General features: G+C 36.6%; 1 protein-coding gene across 7 annotated transcripts in view; it reads left to right on the plus strand.

The window, feature by feature from the left end:
• Positions 1-23,596, plus strand: part of UBR1 (ubiquitin protein ligase E3 component n-recognin 1) — a 73,711-nt gene that overhangs the window by 16,937 nt on the left and 33,178 nt on the right. For 3 of the 7 annotated variants that reach the window (XM_030039123.2, XM_030039104.2, XM_030039143.2), the window contains exons 5-24: positions 4,257-4,387; positions 7,472-7,613; positions 8,588-8,650; positions 8,955-9,078; positions 11,113-11,220; positions 11,655-11,743; positions 12,561-12,659; positions 13,357-13,514; positions 13,970-14,069; positions 14,375-14,503; positions 15,346-15,526; positions 16,387-16,448; positions 16,685-16,795; positions 17,732-17,797; positions 17,973-18,074; positions 18,701-18,764; positions 19,196-19,320; positions 20,267-20,319; positions 21,313-21,415; positions 21,939-21,987. In XM_030039123.2, coding sequence (XP_029894983.1) covers positions 4,257-4,387; positions 7,472-7,613; positions 8,588-8,650; positions 8,955-9,078; positions 11,113-11,220; positions 11,655-11,743; positions 12,561-12,659; positions 13,357-13,514; positions 13,970-14,069; positions 14,375-14,503; positions 15,346-15,526; positions 16,387-16,448; positions 16,685-16,795; positions 17,732-17,797; positions 17,973-18,074; positions 18,701-18,764; positions 19,196-19,320; positions 20,267-20,319; positions 21,313-21,415; positions 21,939-21,987 — 2,059 coding nt within the window. Of the gene's footprint in view, positions 1-4,256; positions 4,388-7,471; positions 7,614-8,587; positions 8,651-8,954; positions 9,079-10,435; positions 10,596-11,112; positions 11,221-11,654; positions 11,744-12,560; positions 12,660-13,356; positions 13,515-13,969; positions 14,070-14,374; positions 14,504-15,345; positions 15,527-16,386; positions 16,449-16,684; positions 16,796-17,731; positions 17,798-17,972; positions 18,075-18,700; positions 18,765-19,195; positions 19,321-20,266; positions 20,320-21,312; positions 21,416-21,938; positions 21,988-23,596 lie in introns of those variants that run through there. The other 4 variants (XM_030039114.2, XM_030039133.2, XM_041128844.1 and 1 more) reach the window with 3 other exon arrangements.

Raw genomic sequence — 23,596 nt, forward strand, 5'->3', positions numbered from 1 at the left:
GATAAAAATAGTTGAAGCTCCAAGAAAGGGTCATCTGATTACCACTTGGAGCTTGTCATTGTAATGTTCACCTGCCTCTACTTCAGTGAAGTCTGTTCTGCTGTGCAGTACTTATCCCTGAGTACTAAGCCCTGGGTGGCTGATACCTACATATTACTTATGAAAACCTGTAATCAAGAGAGCCAAATTGTTTCCTCATTGTTAGAATGCCCCAAAATAGCTATGGTATGGTTAGTTTTACTGCTGTCACCATTACTTACTACATAGGTGTTTAATACTTTTTCCAGCATGTTCTAGAGGTGTTTCCAGAATGAGAAACTAGCACAGTTCCTATTTGGGAAGTATGCATTTTCCTCCTTGTGTTCTGAAGGAAAATAGGGTGGGTTTTTTGCAATTCTAAATTTGTGGTACTGTTGATAAGGACATGGGAAGGTAGAGAACTCATGTGTCTACCAGCTTCAAAGCCACCTTTGGATACTATGGAAAACTTATGTTACAAGATGCTCAGTATCTGATTTCTAGCTGATTGCCAAGAGGTCCTTATCATATCACGAAGAGAATTTAGCAATGGTCTTAAGACAAAATGTTCAGGTCTCAGTTGAGAATTAAGTGTTCTTCCACTTGAAAATTAAGTGTTTCCAGCCAAAGCATCTTCATTGCTCCTAGATAAGTCATATTACTTATGTCTCAGGTGAGCAGTTTGTCCAGTTTGTCTTACAGACAGTAGCTAGCATACATTATGGATTTCACCTGTGATGGCTCTCAAAAAAAAATCACACGGATACCTGGATGAATGTGGACCTATGAGGCACATTAAGAACTTTAACAAAGAGATTCTAAGCAAAATAGATTGTGTCTCCCAGCTTTAAAATTTAGGTCTCTGTATGAGATTTTCTAACAGTTGTTTCAGCACTTTACTTTTGAGAATAATAGTATTTTTTGGTTCCAACAACTCTGACCAGAGTCCCTAAAATGGTTTATGAAATGTTTACTTCCTGCTGGGGAACCTGTTTCTCTGCAAGGTATAGATTTTGATCTCACAGATCTGATATTTGCATCTCTGAAAGCATACTCTGCTTTTTACCTCCCTTTCCTTTAGAACATCTTTTTCATAACAATATATGTAGTTATTATGCAGTCAGTCTATGTAGACTCTATAGTAAAAGGGCAGAAGTACAACCACTACAACAATAAAATGCATCAGTATATTAATATATACTATATTTAACTATTTGATAGATTGCATTACATGACCATCTTCCTTTTTTAATAAAAGACTTGTCTGTCAGGGATTTTTTGTGCCAAAGAGGCTTGTTGGTGTTTGGATTACCTCATAGTTCGTTCTCCGTTTTGAGAATCAAGGACATTCATAATGTCGGAATTTTCTCAGCATATAGCGCTTATTAAAAGAAATGGGTTGTCTGTTCCAAATGCACTTCGCATCTTGCGTATTTCTTTTCCAGCATGTTTTCTGATAGAATAGAAGTCTATCACATGCTTGTCAAACAAAAAGCACTCTTTTCTGGATGACCCTGACCAGTATTCCTTTAATTACTCTTAGGTGCAAAGGATATATCATGCTAGGGTGTTTATAAACTTACTCTGATCAGGTGGGAGCAAATAAGAGGAGGGATATGTTTGCAGTATGTTTGTCTGCTATGCAGAACGTGGTAAAAATGTGCTTGGGAACTGGCTGCTATTTTTAAAAGGTAGATTAAGTTTAGACTTTGATTTACAGAATGACCTCCTTTTAAAAATGAGCCCTTAGTAGAGGACAGATTTCAATCTACAACATTAAAGATAAGCACCAGAGTTTTTAGCCTTTCTGAGATGAGGTGAGCATTAGTATAATACAGTACCCTTACAAAAATCCTATTTAAACCTTAGTTTAAAAAAAAAAAAAAATTTACAATGAGGAGATATTTACAAAACCTGTTGGCATGTATGTAATATGGGGCTCAGAAAAGCAATCCTTCATTTTAGAATCCACACTCCAGGCTTTTAGGAGCCAACTGTTCCCTATTGCTTCCAAATTAATGTCTTCACTATGCCAGAAAAATAAAAACCTTTTTGCCTAAATGTGTCCTTAAAACCAGATAACTTTAAGAATTCATGTCTGAGATTAACGTAAAAATACTTCCCAGGCACATTTGCTTTAAAAAAAAAATAAAAATTTGGTTGTTAGTTATTTTTAAACTTTGATATCTAAACATACTTTTTTCAGTCTTCTGCAATTTTGTTTTCTGAAGCTTTACCTGAAGCTTAAATAATTACACATTTTTGGGCATAGTTCTGAGGCAATTTTATTTTTACCCTTTCAGTCTACATTAGATGTATCTTAGTTTCATTTTACTGTGACTTCTATTAATGTGGATAGCATTGGAGCTAGCATTGCATCATTTAACTTTTCACTATTTGTACGAGTACAATCCCCACTTTTAATAATTTATAAATCCTTTGATGTGGTTTCCTTTGATTTCTTCTACAGACTGAAGGAGAGCAGCATGTCTTACTACAAGGTTCTTGTTTGGAGTATCTCTGCATGGCTCTGCATTTTCCTCCAGCTGTATCATTTTTGCTTAACATACATTAATACTTAAAAAGCTGAACTCTTAAGAAATACTGGAAAAAAAAATTAGTATATTTACAACTCAGTTCAATTAGAGTATTCTTAGCATTATAGTTTTTTCATTCTGCTCCAAACTTCAAGATGATGATAGCTTTGTCAGTCTGGGGAAAAAAAATAATTACCCCAGACATTTACATTTTTAATTACCAAGATCTACCACAAGCTTATCCAAAATTATGTACACACAGTGATATTTATAGACCATGATTTCATTGGCAGACATTTTAGATTGTATGTTTGACTCCAAATTATTCTTCTAATGCTTATCGGGTCAGAAAACTGTTGTTCAAAGCTTTGGAAGCAATTGGTCATGTTAACCCATTTTTGCTTCTCTTCCACTACATTTTTAGCTTTTCTATCATATGGACACAACATGATTTTACTTGGGGTTTGGTTTTGTTGGTATTTAGTGGTTTGTTGTTTTATTATTTTTTTTTAAGCAATCTGCTTGATAAATGTGAGTATAGTTGATTTAAGAATTTTTCACAAACATGATTCTTAGCTATATTAAACACATCACTCTTTTGGTTCTTTTATATTTAAAATGTCAGGTTGTGTATTGCAGAGGTGAGTGCCCTTAGTACTTTGGGATTAAAAGTCACATGTGAAAAGCTTTATTCTTGGAAAGCATCTTTGTTTCTCATGTTTTTCTCACTCTGGCAAACACATACATACTTAGATTTTGTAGGCAGTTTGGGTGATCCTAAAGTTATAGAAAACTTTGTGTAAATACTCTAGAGAATATCAGCTTCTGTTTCTGTGTCATATTTGTGTATGAAATCACTGGATTCGGTTGCATTAACATTAATAACAACATTATATACCATTTATATATGCATATGCTGAAAGGAAGTTGGAATGTGGAAAAGGTCATCAGGGCCTTTGGATTAAAGCCCTCTTTTCACACCATGTCATTGCAATGTATCTATGTCTTGTACCTGAATATTGATTGCTTCATTCTTAAGTGCAGATTTGGTAATGATTTTCTTTGCTTATGACCTTAATTTCTCTCCTGCTTAAATGCTTATGGAAAGGATTAATAATATTATATGATGTAGACAATTCATTTAATGAGCTTTATCTGGGTGGATGGGGAATATGTCAGTTCACAGGGATATTTTGAATGATTTCTAGATTTGGGATGGGACCTCTGAAAAGAACAGATTTAGGTTTCCTTGGATGATTCTGTTCAAGGAGTGTCATAAATGTTTGACAGAATACCCACACAGATGAGCAAGCAATGCAAGGGACGAATTTTGGTCTGGACTGCAAACTTTTAATATCTTCAGGTGTACAGAAAGCTGTTAACCAGCTTTTTGTAAACTTAAGTTTAAAAAAAAAACATTGAAGTTTCCTAACACATTGGGTGAGGCCTTTTGTAGTCTGTTCCTAGATAAAAACGGGATGGAGGGGGGGGGGGGGGGGGGGAAGTAGGTGAAACTGTTGGAATACTACTGAAAACCCTTGGGATGAAATAATTTTGAAGACAAGAAATTAGGTGAGATTAATTTGCTTGAAAATCAAGAAAAGGCTAATTTCCTGAAACAAATATAGTAATAAGGTGTTCTACCAATCTTTTAATTTTTTAAATTTCTTTTCCATATTAATATTATCTCCTGTTTTACAGAATTCTGAATGTCAGTTGAATGAAGAAATTATGGAGCACTCTAGGAGGGTGTTTCCCTCTGTGATAAAATACATGGTAGATATGCTCATATGGGAAGAGGAAAAGGAACTGCCTCCGGAGCTCACAATTAGGTAGGGAGTATTTCCAACTTTCTCTTCAAGGCATTAGAAACTTTGGTAATAATTTTGCCTGTGGTATTCTTACTCATGCAAACATATTAGCGCCAAAATCCCTGTAAAGAGTCCTGTAGCATTTTTGACCTACAGTTATATAGAGAAAAGCTTTTGGTACTTCATGGGGAAAAATAGTGCGTGACTGTGCTCCATCAGCCGTCGAGGGGAGCTGCTCCGGAGCTGGCCCGATCTGCAGTGGAGTGGCAGAACTTGGCACACAGCGGGTTTTCCGGAGGCAAGGAAACGCCAGGGCAGCGGAGAGGCCTGCCAGGAACTGGCAGCTCTTGTGGGAGATGCTGGTGTGGTCTGGGCATTGCCAAAGCAACCCCTACCACCCCCATACCTATAAAAAGCAGCCTAGGGAGCACTAGCTACCAGGAGTGCTGCGAACAGAACAGGCAAACAGAGCGCTGGCATGCCAGCCAGGATGTGGCGCGGCAGTTTGCGTGTAGTCACCCTACCAGCTCAAGAGGTGAGTTCAGCTGGTGGTTACCACCCTCTCAGAAGGAGCTTAGCTATGGTATCCATCTGGTGGAGAGCTATGTCCTATGCACTCACCAGAATGGATGTGGCAACCCAGACGGAGCTCCCATGAAAACATGCAGCCATCCAGGTCTCAGGCTGCAGAGGGTGCCAGGGCCTTTCACTGGTAATGGATGGCAGTAGTGAGAACAGTTGTGTGAGGTGTGACCAGGTGGATAGTCTGGTCAGCCTGGTGGCAGAGCTATGAGAGGAAGTAGAAAGGTTAAGGAGCACCAGGGAATCTGAGAAAGAGATAGACTGGTGAAACCATGCTCTGCCCTTCCCGAGACAGAAACAGAAACAGCCACCGGAAAAAAACCCAAGATCAAGGGGATCCTGTATCTTCCCCCAACCAGGCTGAAGGCAGTAGCTTAAAGGAAGGGAGTGAATGGAGGAAAGTCCACACTCAGGGTGGCAGACGAACCCCCTCCTGGCCCACCTCACTTGCCCAGGTGCCTCTGTACAATAGATATGAGGCTCTGGATGTGGAAGGCCAGTCAATGGATGATGTGGATGATGGTCCATCTATACCAGAGTTGTTGCCAAGGTCGGAAAGGCCTACCACCTGTATCATAACCACCTCCATGAGGAAGAAAAGACAGATTATAGTTGTAGGCAACTCCCTTCTGAGTGGGACAGAGGGTCCAATATGCTGGACAGACCCTCCTCTTAGGGAAGTCTGCTGCATCCCCGGGCCCGGGTTAAGGACATCACTAGGAAACTTCCTAGCCTGGTATGGCCCTTGGACTATTACCTATTACTGCTCTTCCATGTGGGTGGCGATGAAGCTGCAATGCATAGTCCAGGGGCGATCAAAAGAGACTTCAGGGCCTTGGGATGGTGGTAAGGGAATCTGGAGCACAGGTTATTTTTTCCTCTGTTCTTCCAGTTGCAGGCAGCGACACTGGAAGAAACAGGTGGACGCAGTCTGTTAATACATAGCTCCGTGGCTGGTGTCACCACCACAATTTTGGCTTTTTCAATAATGCGGTGGCCTACATGGCACCAGACTTGCTGGTGTCAGATGGGGTTCACCTTTCCCAAAGGGAGAAGAGGGCTGGTCTTTGCTTATGAGCTAGTGGGGTCATTGACAGAGCTTTAAACTAGACTTGAATGGGGAGGGGGATAATATCAGGCTCGCCCGTGACAAGCTGTGGGATGACACGCCAAGGTTAGAGGGATGGGGTGCTAGTGAGGGCCCTCAGTCTGTTGCTCTGAGACGTGCTGGGTACACTGGAGCACAGTTGAAGTCTTAGAGATGAGCTGGGGGCTCCTGAGGTAATAGGAGCCAACAGGGAAACACCAGGGAAATGCCTCAAAGGAATTAAGGGCTGTTCCTCTAAGAAGGTGACACGACCGACAGCCCAGCTGAAGTGCCTCTACGCCAATGCACGCAGCACGGGCAGCAAACAGGAGGAGTTGGAAGCCACCATGCTGCTAGAAAACTACGACCTAGTTGTCATTACTGAAACTTGGTGGGATGAATCCCGTGACTGGAGTGTGGCTATCAATAGCTACAGGCTGTTCAGAAGGGACAGGCGAGGAAGGAGGGGCAGAGGCGTTGCCCTCTACATCAAGAACTGGATAGAGCGTGAAGAGCTGTCTCTGAAGAATAGCCACGAGCAGGTTGAAAGCTTATGGGTAAGAATCAGAGACTGTGGCAACAAAGGGAACCTTGCGGTTGGTGTCTACTACAGACCGCCCGATCAAGGGGAGCCTCTTGACAAAGCCTTCTTACTCCAGCTACAGGAGGCATTGTGCTCGCAGGCTCCTGTCCTGCTGGTGGACTTCAGCACCCTGACATCTGCTGGAAAGCAGCATGGCGAGCTATAGGCAATCCAGGAGACTCCTAGAATGCATTGAGGTTAACTTCTTAAGCCGGGTAACAGACAGCCCTACCAGCGGGGATGTGATACTGGACCTGTTGGTCACCAACGGAAATGAGCTAATCGCTGATGTCAAGATTGGAGGCAGCCTGGGCTGCAGTGATCGTGCACTGGTGGAGTTCGCAGTCCTGAGGGATATGGTTCAGGTGAAAAGTAAAGTCAGGACACTGAATTTTAGGAAAGCAAGCTTCCAGCTCTTCAAGGAGTTAGTCAACAGGACCCCCTGGAAACTGCCCACAGGGACAAGGGAGCAACCTGATCTAGTTGAAGATGTCCCTTTAAAGGTCCCTTCCAACCCAAACTATTCTATGATTCTATGAAAATTGAAAAAGGCTGTTGTGTGTCACGTTAAAAAGACAAGTGGCATCATAAAACAGCAGAGAGAGGAAATAATAATGGAATAATCAAATAACTTAAAATCTCATTTGTATTTGGTACATGGTTTCTGTGGCTTTTTCTGGCATAGATGGTGAGGGGTGTGTGTCTCTGACATGAAGAACATGCTTAATTTTCTTCTATAATTTTTTTGTATTTGACATTTCTCTCAAGCTATCAAGTTAGCTGTTGCTTGTATTGGATAGGACACTACTTACAATTTTATTTTCATTTGTGTGATATGTTGGCTTTTTCCTAGTAGAGAGAAGGTAGACAGCTACTACTGTGTCCTTTTCAATGATGAACATCATTCTTATGATCATGTCATCTATAGCCTGCAAAGGGCACTTGGCTGCGAACTCGGTGAAGCCCAGTTGCATACTACTGCCATAGATAAAGAGGTTAGTGCATTCTCGATATGGGAGAAAGTAACTTTTTAATCATTAATAAGTGCTACTATAGTCTCTTGATCATAGAATCTTTGTTTCTGAGATGCTGGAGCTTGAGGAGAGAGAAAGCACTTGCTTCAAGAAAGTTTTTAAACGGTATTAATTTTTTTTCTTCAGTACAAAGATGCAGTTTCTTGAGAAGGGGAAGAGTTGGTTTATCTGAAGTTGCTCCTTTCATGTTTGGCATATTTTCTTTACCTTTTTTTGTTCTTAGCTGAGATTAATGTTTTATTTTAATGTACATTTTTCAGAAAAATACTAAGTCAGCAATATGCATATTCATTTATATTTAATCAGAAATGTACCTTACATTTTGCAAGAGTTAGTGCTTGTTCTGGCTCAGACTTCATATGAAAATCTTAAAACTTCAAATTAAGCAAATGAAACCAGGAAGAATCCATGAAGGAATGTGGGTGAACCTGACAATTTTACTACTTCATTTTTCAAACTAATGTCCCATGTAAAGACCTTACACTAGTAATGTAAATTTTTTTTTTCCACTGGGGGGAAGAAAAAAGCATGATCAGAGTTTGAATTATCTTAATTGCAACCATATTTTTTTTTTACCTCACAAAAGTACAAAACTTACTTGTTAGCACACAGAGAAACTTTGTCTATAGCTGTATATGTATTTGTTGTGTATTTACATATAAAACATCTTACTATTATTTGAATCCTTTTTTTAATCTGTAAAAACTGTGTTTTCTTTTTGTGTTTCTCTTTGTTCAGGTAATGAAAGTTTAGTTGTGTTTAGTTTCCTAAAGAGAATTATGTTAATTTTTATTTGCTTCTAGATGTCTAAAAGCACCATGACTGATGTTCGTCCTTGTTTTTCTTTTATGTATAAAAAACATAGCAAAGATCAGGCTTGTGACATTTTTGTTTTGTTTTATGTTGGTCTCATGGTTAATACTGTCTTTAAACAGGGTCGTAGAGCTGTTAAGGCAGGACATTATGCCTCTTGTCAGGAAGCAAAAGAAGAAATCAAGGTAACTTCCTAAAATATTTTTCTCATTTAAAAAACAAAAAAATCAACCTCATAATTGTTAATACTGAAGACTTACTCGTCTGCTGTACAGTCTTTAACTTAGTACTTCCATACTTTTATAACTTGCCTGTGAACTTTTTGAAATTGAATTTACCCTACCACATTTGGTATAGGTAGATACCTTCAGAAATAAAATGTGAAACTGATTTCTTTTTATGCTTGGGAGACATAATGGGCGTTGAAGGCAAATATGAAAATTCATGTTACCTTTATTTTATACCTACTAATATTTACCTGACTCCTAGAGGCATTCTGAAAATGTTTCTCAACGACCACTTCACGTGGAGGTTCTGCATGCTGATGTTATGGCTCACCAGAAGTTTGCCTTGCGCCTTGGTTCTTGGCTGAATAAACTCATGAGCTATTCAAGTAAGCACAATGGATTTTTGTTACGATAATGCCGTGTCAGTGTTTGAATGACTAGTTCTCTCAAAAAATGTCTTTAGCAGTATTATATATGATACTCCCTTATTAAAATGCATTCCCATTCCTCCTAATTAGTAAATAAATAATACAGTAGTATGGATGCTGATATCCATCAGTATGGTTACAAATAGCAGTACTTTTCTGTTCCTTCTTGTTAAAATAAATGTCTTTCCCTGCTTGAGCTCTCTGTTCCTCTAGAAGTTTTATTATCCTCAGTTCAGCATCACATGCCCTATTTCAGTGACTTCTTTGCTTAAAAGCTGCTCTCCCCAGTGCTGGTGGAAAGCTGCAGAACATCTTGATCAGTGAAAGCATACATCCTCTGCCTGAATTAATTCCTGCTTCAGATTTGATAGCTGCGGTTAATTAGTGTCAGTAAAACAAACAAACAAACAAAAGTCTTAATTTAAAAATCCGTCCAGTAGTGGGAAGTCTATTTTAAGCTTTCAGACATTGTTCTGGTGTTTGATGATGCTCATGGTTTTAAAGAAGACTTCTGAATCAATCTAATTTTGATTTCTGTTACTGGGTTTTGTCATGCCTGTGTTTTGCCAAACTAAAGACATTATAAAATTTCTTTTCACCGTACAAATACGCATAAATTAAGCTCTACTCACTGCTTATCCTCCTTCTTGATAGGGTAAATCTGTTGGCCTGCTTCAGCCTCTTTTGTAAGCTTGGATAATAAAGTGAATTTCTTATCTTTTTTTTTTTTTCCAAACACTTACTTTCCAATCTTTCCCTTGAAATACATATATCAGAATTGTACCTTTTTTGAATTCTTTACAATATTTTACAAATTTTAGCCTTGTGTTTTTTTCAACTTTGTATTTATTTCACTGATGGTATTTTCTTGCTGGTCTGTTCCTCAGACAGTTCCTTTAATTGGTACAAGTTTTTGACTATGTGGTTTATTTCAAGGTTTCTAGTGAAAGTTTGATTTTATACACATTTTTCCTCCTGGATAGCTTTTCTTATTATTTTCAATTTTATGAGATTACTCTATTTGAAATGCCAACTGACAGCTCATTATTCAGCTGTTGACTGTGTGAGTATAGACAAGTCAGTGTCAGTGCCCCAGCAAATCCCCCAAATTTTAGGTTTTTAAGCATTACTTCTTTAGCTGATGAGATAAGCTAAAACTAAAAAGGAGTCTCCCATGTTGGGTGTAGCATTTTGGCTTAGGAAATTGTTATAGGTTAACTGATACTTTGTTTTATGAGTCTTCAAGCACAAAGATTGAAGTCTAACATTCCTGTCCATGTTCTTCTGGATTATATATGTAGGTGCTTGAAGAGCCTGATGTTCTGTGCTCAGCTGGAACTTTTTGGTGGTCTGGTGGTTCCCTTTTCCTGGTTTTGCTTGAAGTGGTAGAACACGGATCAAGAAGCATTCAATACTGTTATTTCCAGGTTGTCAGGAACTTGATTCATGGCACTCTACTTTTCCGTTTGAAATGAGTAATGTAAAAGCTCATTTCTGAGCGTTAGTACCCATGAGTGACTCTGATATGTTGATCCCCAAAACTGCTTCAGCAAATACTGTATTTACTGATAGGTGCAAGAAAATACAAAATAATGTTCTGAAATTCTACAAAAGACTGACTTTCAGGGCCCAAGGCAGGGACCAGCATAGACTTGCCTAGCCTGTTTGTTTCTGTGCTGACATAGTGAACTATTCTTATGGATCTGCTTTGCAAAGCTGTCTAAATGCTTTTCATTTTAAAATACTCTTTCGCATCACTGGATTTATTACATAAAGTAGGTAAGAATAATAGGAAGAAATTAGTAAGGAGAGAGTATGCGGGAGTATGTTCACTGAGAAAAAACTTTGTTAAAAAATAATTCATACTTAAGTGCCTTCTTTTTTCTTTCTTTTTTTTTTTTTTAAGAACAGAATTCTGTAATTCTCATTGTTGGCTCGTATCATTTAATTATCAAAGCATTCTTGTACAAATGAATAGTTTTATCCCTCTAGGTGACTTTCGCCAGATCTTTTGTCAAATATGTCTCAAAGAGGAAGCTGGATCTGAAAAGCCATGCTTCATAAGCAAGTTGATGCTATGGGATGCAAAACTTCATAAAGGTTTGTGTATCCAGAGGCAAATTAATTTTTCATGTGTGTAACAAATGTGTAAAAGTAAATAAGTGCTATGCAGATGGAGTTACATTTCTTTATAATTTTTATATTATGTTTTTTTATACGGCCTTTATTTTTATGGCTGAGATAATTGATATTTTGTGTATATATTTGCATCCTAAATTTTTCCTGCTTTATGTATTTTGAAGAATCTTTTCACAAGATGTAGCCTGACTGAGTGACTTGGTGCTTACCCTTAGTTTTAAATACATACCAACAAATGTTAAAAATAGAAAAAAAAAATTAATAACTTTGTTCATATACTTTGTTACCATTTCAAGGATTTTAATGATTTTTTATTTAATAATCTATTCCTCTTTTCCACAAAAAGCTGCATCTTAGTACGATAAAGTGATGTGCATTGTATTGGCTCTTCACAGGGGCAAGGAAGGTTCTTCATGAACTTATCTTCAGTAGTTTTTTCATGGAAATGGAATACAAAAAACTTTTTGCTGTGGAATTTGTGAAGGTAAATGGTTATTTGTTGTTTATGCCATGAATTTTTACTAGCTTTGTAAAATTTCCTCCAAACCTGAAAATTTTTTCAATATAAATAATGAATTTTCAACAAGCAGAGCTTCAACAACTAGCTCAGCCTTTATAGACTGCATTAATTTCAATGTCATTGGTTTGTTCCTTATGATCATGTAGGTAGATATGCTCATTTTGAATGCAGTATTGTTAGTATTCTATGTATCTTTTGAAATGGCAGATGAACTGCAACTGAAACTGGTCTTTCTCTTTAAAAATTAGATACAATAGTTAAGAAATATACAAAACATAAGACCAAGTGTTTTTTGTTTTAGGGTGAGACTTTTTAATCCTGATAAAGGTGACTGACACTTCATGGTTTTCTCTGGACTGAAAGCAGACAAAAAAATTACATTACTCGTTGTACACATCTTTTACAGACAGCTGTTGAATAACTATCCATGCAGTTCACCACAGGAGGAAGACTTGTTTTATACTAAATTAATGTCTTTATGGATCCTTTTTTCAGATATTTAATTTCTTTTCTTGGGGAAGATTTGTTGTAGGAAAAAAAATATTTTAGTTCCAATCTGGCAGAACAGTTAAATTCGTGCTCATCTTCAGTATTACGGCAGTGGGGCACATATTTAATTGCTTTGGTGCATTGAGGAGATTGTGCTGGTTTTGTTGTTTGAACTGCTTTTATTAGAAAGAAAGAAGGACGTTAAGGTGTAATTCTTGCAAATAAAAAAGTAAACATTCCTCATTAACACTTGTTTCATTTATTTAATTTCCCCAATATTCTTTTTTCCTAGTATTACAAGGCATTGCAAAAAGAATACATCAGTGATGATCATGACAGAGTTCTGTCTGTGACAGCACTCTCGGTTCAGATGTTCACTGTACCTACTCTGGTATGTACAGCCTGTCTCCGCTAGAAATGTAAAATACATTTGAGAATTGCTAGCAGTACCACCTTTGCAGACTGCTGTACTTGGCAGAGAGTCGTTATGCGTTGCTGAGTTGAAAATGAATGATTTTGAGATTTGTTATGGTCAATATGAAAGCAGGAGCTTGAGTTTATGTGAAAATTCATTACAGAAGATAGAGGGAACACCAACTTAAAGAAAGAAATTTAAAGAAGTTTTAGGCAGCGTCGTTCTCTGCATTAACTTTCTGTGTTCATTTACTGTTCACGTTTACCTTCTTATGTAACTTCAAAAACTTGTGGGGAGGGGCAAAAAGAATGGTTAAATGTCTTTTTGTGGGGGTGAAATATTGTTAAACCCTGTGGGGGTTGGGGGGAAGTATACTTGTAGGTTTTAAAGATTATGTTTCTTGCCTGAAATACTAATGTAGAAGTCCTTTTCTACATGATCTTTCTGGAAAAAATAGCATGTCTGTTACATTGAAGCTGTCAGAGTGAACAAACATGCTAAGTTGATAGAAATTGTGTTTGTACATAGTGAATACTATGGGAGTCTTTGTAGCTTGGACTCTGCAAATGCTTAAAATAATTTCTAATAAAAAAGACTGGTTTCAAAGGAAGAATTATTTTGACAGTTCTCTTCAACAAAATAGGAAGAAAAAATTTTAATTTTATTCTTGCAGGCCCGGCATCTTATTGAAGAGCAAAATGTAATCACCACCATTACAGAGACACTCCTAGAAGTGCTTCCAGAGTACCTAGACAAAAACGACAAGTTCAACTTTCAAGGTTACAGTCAGGACAAACTGAACCGGGTATATGCAGTAATATATGACCTCAGGTAAGTGTAAAGCTGAGAAGCTAGAGTAATTCTTAGAAAATTGGCAGTTGGATGAGGTGTTTCAATTCAGGAATCTGATGATAAAACTGCTTTAAAAAAATATATACCTACTGTAAGACAGTATGGGAAACTTGGCTTCTATTCGTTATCATTCTGGGAAAGCTGTATAATCCTCATCTGCATAGCCTTTTCCACTCATTACTCTAATAAATGGAATAATGTAAAAGCAAACCATCCCAAATACCTTGGAATGAAAAAAATCTGTTAATATCAAATGATGCAGTTGCACCAAGCAACTCTAGTGTTTGGTGAAAATTTTAAGAGGAGCTTGAGGTGGGGAGGGTGATGTAATGTGATGATGCAGTTGATTATTTTAATATGAAGAACACTTTAAATACAAGCATAAACAGAAGACAAGTCTGAGCAAAAGGTGATAATGTTTTCTTTGGGAACAGGTATGTCTTAGTCAGCAAACCTACATTATGGACAGACCGTCTGAGGGAGCGTTTTTTAGAAGGATTTGTTTCATTCCTAAGGATCCTAACCTGCATGCAGGTACAACACGTTTAAATAATTTCTTTCTAATATGCTGTTATAAAGATATTATAGCACTTTTGTTTGCTCATCTTTTTGTCCATAGCAATATTGTGGATATAAACATGCAATTAAGATGGTAAATTCTTCAATCCCTGTCTTGGGTGGGTGAAAAAGTAATGTTTACTTTATAGAAGTAATATTCATCAATTTTAGCTACATGTATCTGAACAACCTATATTTTACCATTTGCTTATGGATTTTTTGTTGTTTTAAGTCTGTGATCACTGATTTAGCTTGAGTATTTTGTGGCATCTCCATTTCAGGGAATGGAGGAAATAAAAAGACAGATTGGTCAGCACATTGAGGTGGACCCTGACTGGGAAGCAGCTATTGCTATACAGATGCAACTCAAGAACATTCTTTTGATGTTCCAGGAGTGGTGTGCCTGTGATGTAAGTATATCAATTGTCTGGGTTTCTTACATGCGTGCCTTTTGGGAATATTCCTGAGTGCTTTTCAATAGCAGCTTTTTAAAAAAGCTCACTATTGTTCAATACAGATCTCCACAAAAAAAGGATCTGAAATAATTCATCTGTGGTGTGGCAGAGAGATGGGAAGTCAGAAGAATATAATCATCTAGCTGGCAAAGCTGCACAGGGTGTCAGGCAAATCATAAAGAGAAAATACATCTCAATTAAAGATTTTGAGAATTAGGTTCATGGTATCACTGTCAAGTTTTAAGGTTCTGAAGCACATGGTGTTCATTTTTAATTGTAAAAGTGGACTGCAGAAACTTTGCGCTAATTGGGTAATTGCACTGTGAGTAGTCTTAATCAGTGCTGGAGCTCATCCCCGTGCTGGAGGAAGGGAGGAAATTGTACGGTATGTTAACTTAAAGATATTTTGAAGTGGGTTTCGTTTTGTTTCTTTTTTTTTTTTTTTTTTTTTTTTTCAGTAGGGAGAGAAAGGAAGAACTATTGCAGTTCAGGAGCTTCTTGATCCAATTTGGGGTGCAAACTATGCAAAATATTAAAATATTGCAGCTTAAATAAGCCCATAGATTTTTAGAGCATTTGACAGTGCAGCTTTTTTGAACAGAAGCATATTCTCGGTTAGCTTTAGTGGATGCTTCACTGCTCCAGTCCAGTACTTGTCAGTATTAAGAAACAGAGTGGTAATTATATTGTGGCTTTTTAGTAACTGTGTATGCTGTCAGAAAAAAACAAGTGAGGAATTTTAGTGCATATATATATGATTTTTAAGTATAATGCTATGCATTTATTTTAAATTCTAGGAAGAGCTGTTGCTCAAGGCCTACAGTGAATGTCATAAAGCTGTGATGAGGTGCAGCACAAATGGCCGCTCACGGGAAAAGACAGTGTTTCACTTGTGTGGCCATACTCTGGAGAGCAGACCTTACAGAGTGTCTGCAGATCCTGTCAGCATACATTTACCTCTGTCTAGGACTCTTGCTGGTAGGTGGTGTGTTTTGTTTCGATTGCTATTTGAATTACGTTTATCATCCATCCCTATTTCTTTACTCTGGAAAGCATTTAGATTAAGTGCTTCACAGATCAGTTGCGCTCTGACTTTCTGACATTCTCACTATCAGGCAACCCTGTTCCCCAGATGTCCCACTATGGGAAAGTTTTTCTCAAAAAAACATTTGCCATTGAGGTTGGAGGACATTTTTTAAACAGGAGAGAGACAAAGTCAGGCGAGAAGGAAAAGTTTTGTGGTTTAATGACATCTTCAGTTTTCCCTGGACTATTTGAATTTATGTGGTTCTGTTTCTATTTCTACCTCTTTTGCCTAAATGAATGTTCATTATTACTGTATCTGGAATTTATTTTCCAGCCACATATGTCTTAGGACTGTTAAAATACTCCTCCTAAAAGACACGTTTGCAGCATGCCAGGACAGATTTCCAGTCAGAATAAAAAGGACCACAGCAGTGGGTGATCGCCACTTTCTCTAGAATACAAATGAAATCATATGCTATTATTAAGCTGTATATTCTGTATCACATCATTTGAAACCAAGATACCATCTGTTAAGCCTTGTAGTCTTGAAATCCAGTTGTTACTGACATACGATTTAAACATGAAATTAAAATTTTGCTAATAATATTTAGCATCTCAATTTAAATGGTTTTAATGAAGTCATTAAATGAATGGATTTATTCATAAAATAATGGATTGTAAGACTGGTAAGAACTGTTGTCATAATGTAATAGATATTCTGTCTTACAAAAAAAACCCACAACAACAAAAAACAAACCAAAACTTTACTGATTTTGATTTATTTTCTATTTTTTTTCTTATTGGTTTTGTAGGTCTTCATGTACGATTAAGCAAGACTGGAACCATCTCAAGATTGCATGAGTTTGTTTCTCCTGTAAGTTTTTTTTCTTTTTTTTTTTTTTTTTTCCCCCCCAAATGCTTCTTGCGATTTATACTCTGGGAAGGAAAAAGACTAAAATTATATCCTGTAGCTTTCATGGCACACACAGAAATTATTTTGCAGCTGCCAATGTGTCTTTGTTCATTAGGACTTAGCTTTTAAAATCTCTGACAGACTTATTCTTGCTTGATTTTTTTTTTCCTTTTTTTTTTCTTCTTTTTTAATTCTAGGAAGAATTGCAAGTGGAGCTGTTAGTAGAATATCCTTTGCGATGTCTTGTCTTGGTTGCTCAGGTTGCTGCAGAGATGTGGAGAAGGAATGGGCTCTCCCTGATAAGCCAGGTACTCCCCACGATATTCAATAGTGAGTTGGTCCTAATGGTGTAGGCAAGTGTTTCTCAGTAATGCTCCCAGTGGTGGTTTCATCCAGTGCAGAAAGTGGTCATGGGGGTCACTTCTACACTAAATAGAAAAGTTTCTAGGTGGGAGTTCAGGTGACTTAGTCTTATTTGCAGCTTCATCAATGGCTTGCCTCCCCATATTAGACAAGTATTTTCATCTCTCTTATGACTGTTTTTGACTCTGTGAAATGGTATTAATGTTACTGATGTCTGCTGTAAACTAATTTCAGATCTGATAAAGAAATCACTGCATAAGTACTGTTAGTACTGTTGATTGTAACATAAAATGTTGGAAGTATCTCTTAGTGTATGATAATCATTATATGCAAAAGTTAAACTATTTTAATCTCATACTAAACTTTTGAGTGCCATATAACTGGACATGAAAACCATTTTATAATACTTGCGGGCTTTTTTGTTGCAAAAGTAAAGGTAAAAGGAAGAGTCTACGCTTAAGTACTTGTACTTTGCCAACTTTGGCATCGCTTTTTTTTTTTTATTTGACAACAGAAATTATGTGTTTACCTTTCACAGGACCCTTTGATGAAATCAAGTAGATATTGGTAGCCCCCTGTAGAATTGTCTCTCTGAGAACTGGGGTAGGAGAAGGAGGATGTTTTGACTTTAATCAGTAGCAGCCATTCGAATTATGTTGTCTTGGAAGGGGGTATGAAGAAGTATGTCATAGACTTTCTCTGGATAGGTGAAAAATGTTTTTTCACTTCCATCAAAGTACATGTCTTGAAAGAAACACAGGACTTTCCCTTACTCAATAAAGGTGCTGTACAGTTTAAAAAAGCCACAGACATGAACTGGTGCACATTTGATACTGCATTACTTTACATCTCTACTTAAATTTTGTTTTTCTATTTCTCAGGTATTCTATTATCAAGATGTTAAATGCAGAGAAGAGATGTATGATAAAGACATCATCATGCTCCAGGTATAATGTTCTGAATCATTGCTTGCTTAACTAATAAAATTTTCATGGAATTTCTTTTAATTTTAATGAAAATTGTATGAGTGTAAAAAATTTTCTTGGTAAAAGAGTATTTTTCATAATTAATGAAGAACTCTAGTAGTAACTGATGTTCATATCAGTTTGATTTTTTTAATAGATAGGTGCATCTCTTATGGACCCAAACCAGTTCCTCCTGCTGATACTGCAGAGATACGAGCTTGCTGATGCTTTCAAAAAGATCAAGCCCACCAAAGATCAGGTAAATGGCAAGTATTTCTGCTAATTAATTTGTTTGCTTTGAGTTTATGGAACATTAATAAGAAAAACTAGCTACTGTTGATAACTGCATTTTTATGACCACGCTAAAAGTCAGTCAACACAGGACCTAGTGGTTAGATAAATGATTTTGTATTTGGAATTTGTGGAGGCTTACTCAAAATCAGCAAGCAGGTTTTGCTGTCTTTGACCTTTATTTTGTAGGGCATCTACCAAAATCCATATAAATGACTTCTGTATAAAATTTTTGTGTCTCTTAAGTGATGTTATGTGTTCTTATTTTGGCTGGAAGTTTCTTGGATTGTTCTGCTACTTCTTGAGGCTTGAACTTTCATATAACCCTTCATCTGGGATACATTTTTAGCTGTTGTTTCTTTTTCTGCATGTGAATCATGCACTTCAATTGCAGAATAATATCTCCTCTACAAGCGCAGGCATTTTTTCCAGCTTGTTAGAATGGAGGTTTTTTCTTACGGTACAGTATATCAGTGAAGTAGTGCACCTGAAGGCTGAGCTCAGTGTCATTTGACAGATTTTCCTGCTTGGTTTTGTTTTGGTTTTTTTTTTTTGTTTGTTTGTTTTTTAAACTGGTTTCACTAATTCTTGTAGGATTTGATCAAACAATGTAACGTGTTAATAGAAGAGATGCTACAGATTCTCATCTACGTTGTGGGTAAGTTTCATTTCTCTCTGTTGTAGTAATGGATTATTACAGTTTGACAAAACAGGGTTGATGACTTTCTTTAACATAGATGGTATGGAGAGGATACTGGAGAATGCCTATTTTAAATAGATGTTTCAGTAACGCAAGTGTTTGTCTTGCAATAACCGGAAGCAATAGGGGTTGCATGGTGAAAAAAAGCTGTTAGTTAACTTCATAATTGACATTAAAGTAGAATATGAAGAGAAATTCCATCTCGGCCCATTTTGTTAGGAAGCTAGGCTAAAAAACACTTTTCCTCTTAGACACTTGGGATAGGTTTCTGGCGAATGCAAACTTATACTGTGAAATACCCCAGCAGTAGCATTACCTCTGTGCAAAATTCAGAACTGCTTTATAACTATCGTATTTGCCATTCTTCTCCTTTTGATTTACTCTGGTAGGGGAAAGATATGTGCCTGGAGTGAGTAATGTGACAAAAGAAGATGTTATCATGAGAGAAATCATCCACCTGTTATGTATTGAACCAATGGCTCATAGTGCAATTACCAAGTCCTTGCCTGAAAATGTGAGTCCTGATTTATTTACTTTTTTCCTTAATTTACTTTTTCTTGTTTTATGTCTTTTCCTTCTTTAGCTTCCGTATCTTTATGTGGAAGCATTTTATTTCTGATATAAAGCTCAAATGTTGGTTTCAGAATTACAAAATGGCATGACAAAGGGGCTTGCACACCTTACTGATGTAAAGGTAAATGTCATGGATTCAAGCATGGTCTAATCTAAAAAGGCTTGTATGGGGATTGTGCTTTTTGAAGAAGAGCTGGAATTTTTTAGAATATTCAGCTGTAGTTCTCCTAGGTTCAAAAAGTAAAGTTTTAAAATTTATTTTCTCTTTTGGTCCTGTAGGACCATGCAGCTGGATTCCATTCTGCCCTGTGTACCATCAATAAATTTAATTGTGTGATTTTGATCACTTAAACCTGTGCAAATCCATTGGAAGTCAAGTATTGTACAGGTCTATTTGAAAGCACAGATTTCCCTGCCATTCTATTCCAGCTGTTGAAAATTCAAGCAAAGGGAGGCATGTGGATTAGAATTTATAGTCTGTGCAAGTTTTTAGGGCTTCAATGCAAAAACCTTCAGTTTCATTGTAAGTTAAATAGCGTGGAATATTATCAGAAACCAATTATGGGTGATTCACATTCACTGTTTTAAGAGACTAAAACTCTTATTTTTCCCTCCATTGAGGTTGGGTAAGGCACTGCTCTGTTTCTGGAGATTGGCTCTATTATAAATAAAATTTTACGTGATTAAATGAAAGTATTATCTGCCTTTGGTACTTCCTTGTAACTTGTCAGTTATGAATATCTGCTTTCTGAATAACAGTGAGCAAAATATATTAATTCACGAATTGGGGAACTGATCTAAATCTGTATGTCTATTTTTGTTACACCTAGCATAATACTGAAGATATTTGAATCATTATATTTATCCCAAACTAAATTTTTTACCAGGAGAACAATGAAACTGGCTTGGAGAACGTAATTGATAAAGTGGCTACATTTAAGTAAGTTCTTAATATTGTTTTCTAAGTAGCTTGAATGTGAAATAAGATGTCTTCAATTATATGGGGTAAACAAGCTGCACTGCACAGTCTCTGTTCAGCTAATGTTTTGCTGTCTTGAAATATATATGCTTTCAAATATGCATAGGAAAGAAAAGTGTATGGAATATCTGAAGGTGCTGCTTCTCTCCTTTTGTCCCATTCTTTCTTCAGATTCAGTTTGAGGAGTCTCAGGAGTTCAGTAATCTCAAGTCCCAGTGGGAAAATCTTCGAAAATTCATTTTATTTCAGAGATGGTTGGGAACTTTAACAACTCATTGTACCTTTGACAATCACCACCTAATCACTGGTTTAGATGTTATTTAGTTGCTAATTTGCTGTAACTTTCTGATGGGAGTTAATTTTTTTTAACTCACACACACACACACACATATATATGCAAATATAGAACAATCAATTGTAGCAGTTGAGAAAAAGTAGTTTAAATGTCTGCTATTTTTGCCACAAAAATGTCTTGTAATTTTTTCAGTATGCCTTATTTTAAATTTCATGTGGCTCGCTTGTTTATGTTTAATCGAGGGCAACTATAGGTGTACCTAGGAATTTTGCTTTGGGAATTTTATGGGAGGTTGGAAAGTAGCTGTTTGTATTACTTGTTTTGTACCTTGGTTAAAGAAAGTAATGAATTTTATACAGTAACATCCAGTGTCTGAAATTCTAAGCCATAAAGTTAAAAATACCTGTCAGAAGCTATATGGTGTGCTGTAGATGGTATAGACTGCTGGGTAGGATTTATAGTAGTAAACAGTCTTGAAAATTAAAGACTGATAACTGTACTCACTCTATGCTCCTCATAAGTTAATGAAGCAACCATCTCTGTGGCACTTCTTATTAGCTTTTCCTTAGAAAATGAATTGTGTTACTGGACTGTTTACATTCAAAGATGTGCTGAACATACATTATTAATCTGTATTTCATGAAATATTTCTCTGTAAGGAAACCGGGTGTGTCTGGCCATGGAGTTTATGAACTGAAAGATGAATGCTTGAAGGAGTTCAATATGTTCTTTTATCACTATACTAAGACCCAGCACAGCAAGGTAAGCAGTGTAAGGTTCACTCTCAAAGGTTAAAAAATAGTACACACTTACCAATGTCGAAAGAATTTTGCCGAATCAAAGAAATTAATGGAACCTAAAGAAACTGATTCAGTAAAGAATATATGCAGCTAACTTCAAAACTAAACTTCTAATGAAGTTAAGATTGTTAATACAAATTGATGTAGTATGGTTTGCATTAGTATTTTTCCTATTGTGACTTCTATATTACCTCTGTTAACTGTTCATGCTAAGAACAAAATATGATAAGAATTATGGTTGAATTGGAAAGCCCCAAAATTTGCTTTTATAACTCTTATTGAGGAAGAAAGTATGTCCAATTATGCATCTCTACTACAAATTGAAATGCAAAATGCAATATTGTTAAACAGATTTCAGACAAGATTCTGGTTACATGACCAAGTATTGACTATGTATCATGCCATGTTTCTAGCTTAGGCCTTCTCATTGTTTCATTGCATACTTCTGTAGAAATGCTGATAGAACAACGCTACTTTTTCCATAGGCTGAACACACACAAAAGAAAAGAAGAAAACAAGAAAACAGAGATGAAGGTAAAAATTTGAAATGGATGACTTGACAAATGTGATAATTCAGTAGCGTATGTAGTTGTACATATAAAATGAGCTTTGGGAGATGTCTTGTGACTTAATCGTGGATAGTTGAGTTCATATTAAATTTGTTGTGATTTGTAGTAATTGTAATTAATTAGCACCAGGAATTTATCTTTTTTCCCCTTTTTTAACACAAAGATAGGAGTTTGGGAATGTTTAGTTTAATTTCCATGTAGACAAATAAACATGGCATAGTAGCCATTGACAAAATGAACGATGTAGAGTTTTTTTATGGTGGAGTAACTAGGAGGCAGAAGTTTTATTTTTTGTGAGTAGTTTCTCTAGCACAATGTTGAGACATAATAATGCCATGTAGAGAAGGTTGCTGCAGGAACTAGTGCTCATATCCATTCTGTAAGTTGCTTGAGACTTAAGTTTTATAAATCAAAATTTTCTTTTTTAGAAGCTGCAAATGCATATAACAATAATCCTCCATGTTTCTATTGTAACACAAATGTTAATTCCCTTTTGAGTTTACTTTTACCTGTTCAAGTCACGAGCATTAATTGAGTTGATTTGAGGAAGCCTTTGTAAGCTGAACAAATAAGTATAATGAACAATTTAATAAAATAAACTATCACCTGCTTTTGTGAGTTGCAACAGATATGGTTATTTTTCTCTTCCCAGAATGCCCTTCCAGTTCAATACCTTAATCTTTACTTCCTACTCTAAAGTGTATTTTGACTTTTGTGCACAATCAGGGGCATATAGCATTTAATACCCAAGATGGTTAAAATCAATTCTGAGTAAATTTTATTTGCTTTGGGTTCCTTTCAATTGAAAAACTGTGGAAGTGAAAAAGAATAAACTGGCATTGTCATTTAGGAGGGACACAGTTAAATCGGAAATCACATTCTCTTTGAAAAAACTTAATTTCCTTCAGTTCTAAGTAACTCAGAAGATTGACAGCTGGAAAACAATGAGGAAAAAATATTTTTGGATTACTTTTGGTTTCTTCCTCCACTGTTTACAGTTGACAGATTTTCCTTCTTAATTTTTATACCCCCCCCGTCCCATTCACTTTAGCAACTTTAGCAGGGACGTTTATTTTGTGGAACTTTTAAAAAATGCAGATATTTAGATGTAATTGTCAGAAACTCACATTCCTGTAATCAGACAATACAGTTCCAAAATACAAAGATAAGTGTTTATGTTGATGTGTATTCCCCTGAGGCTACCAATTTTGTTGCAAATACTTTGTGGGTATGCTTTTAAGGCGGGTGTGTTGCCTTTGTCAGTAACTTTTTATAGTTCATTCAGTCTAAATTGTCAAAAGATTGATGGTTTCAGAGACACTGCATTCATAGAAGTTTTCTCAAAATAGGCATCCATGTACCAAAAGACAACTTAAGTCAATGCTTTCAGGTAGGGAAAGGCTGTGGCGTTAGCTGAGCTGCTGTTAGTAGGTGCCAAGATACCAGGTGGCTTCTGGGTGAGACACCACATCACCCAGTTTCAATATTAGCTCAGAAAACGTACGTAACTAGAAATGATCAGAATGCCCCAGTAGCAGGAAGAATTTAGAGCTCTGGCCATATTAGGCATGGGA

Source organism: Aquila chrysaetos, chromosome 2 (genome assembly GCF_900496995.4).
Source record: "Aquila chrysaetos chrysaetos chromosome 2, bAquChr1.4, whole genome shotgun sequence".
Taxonomy (NCBI): Eukaryota; Metazoa; Chordata; class Aves; order Accipitriformes; family Accipitridae; genus Aquila; species Aquila chrysaetos.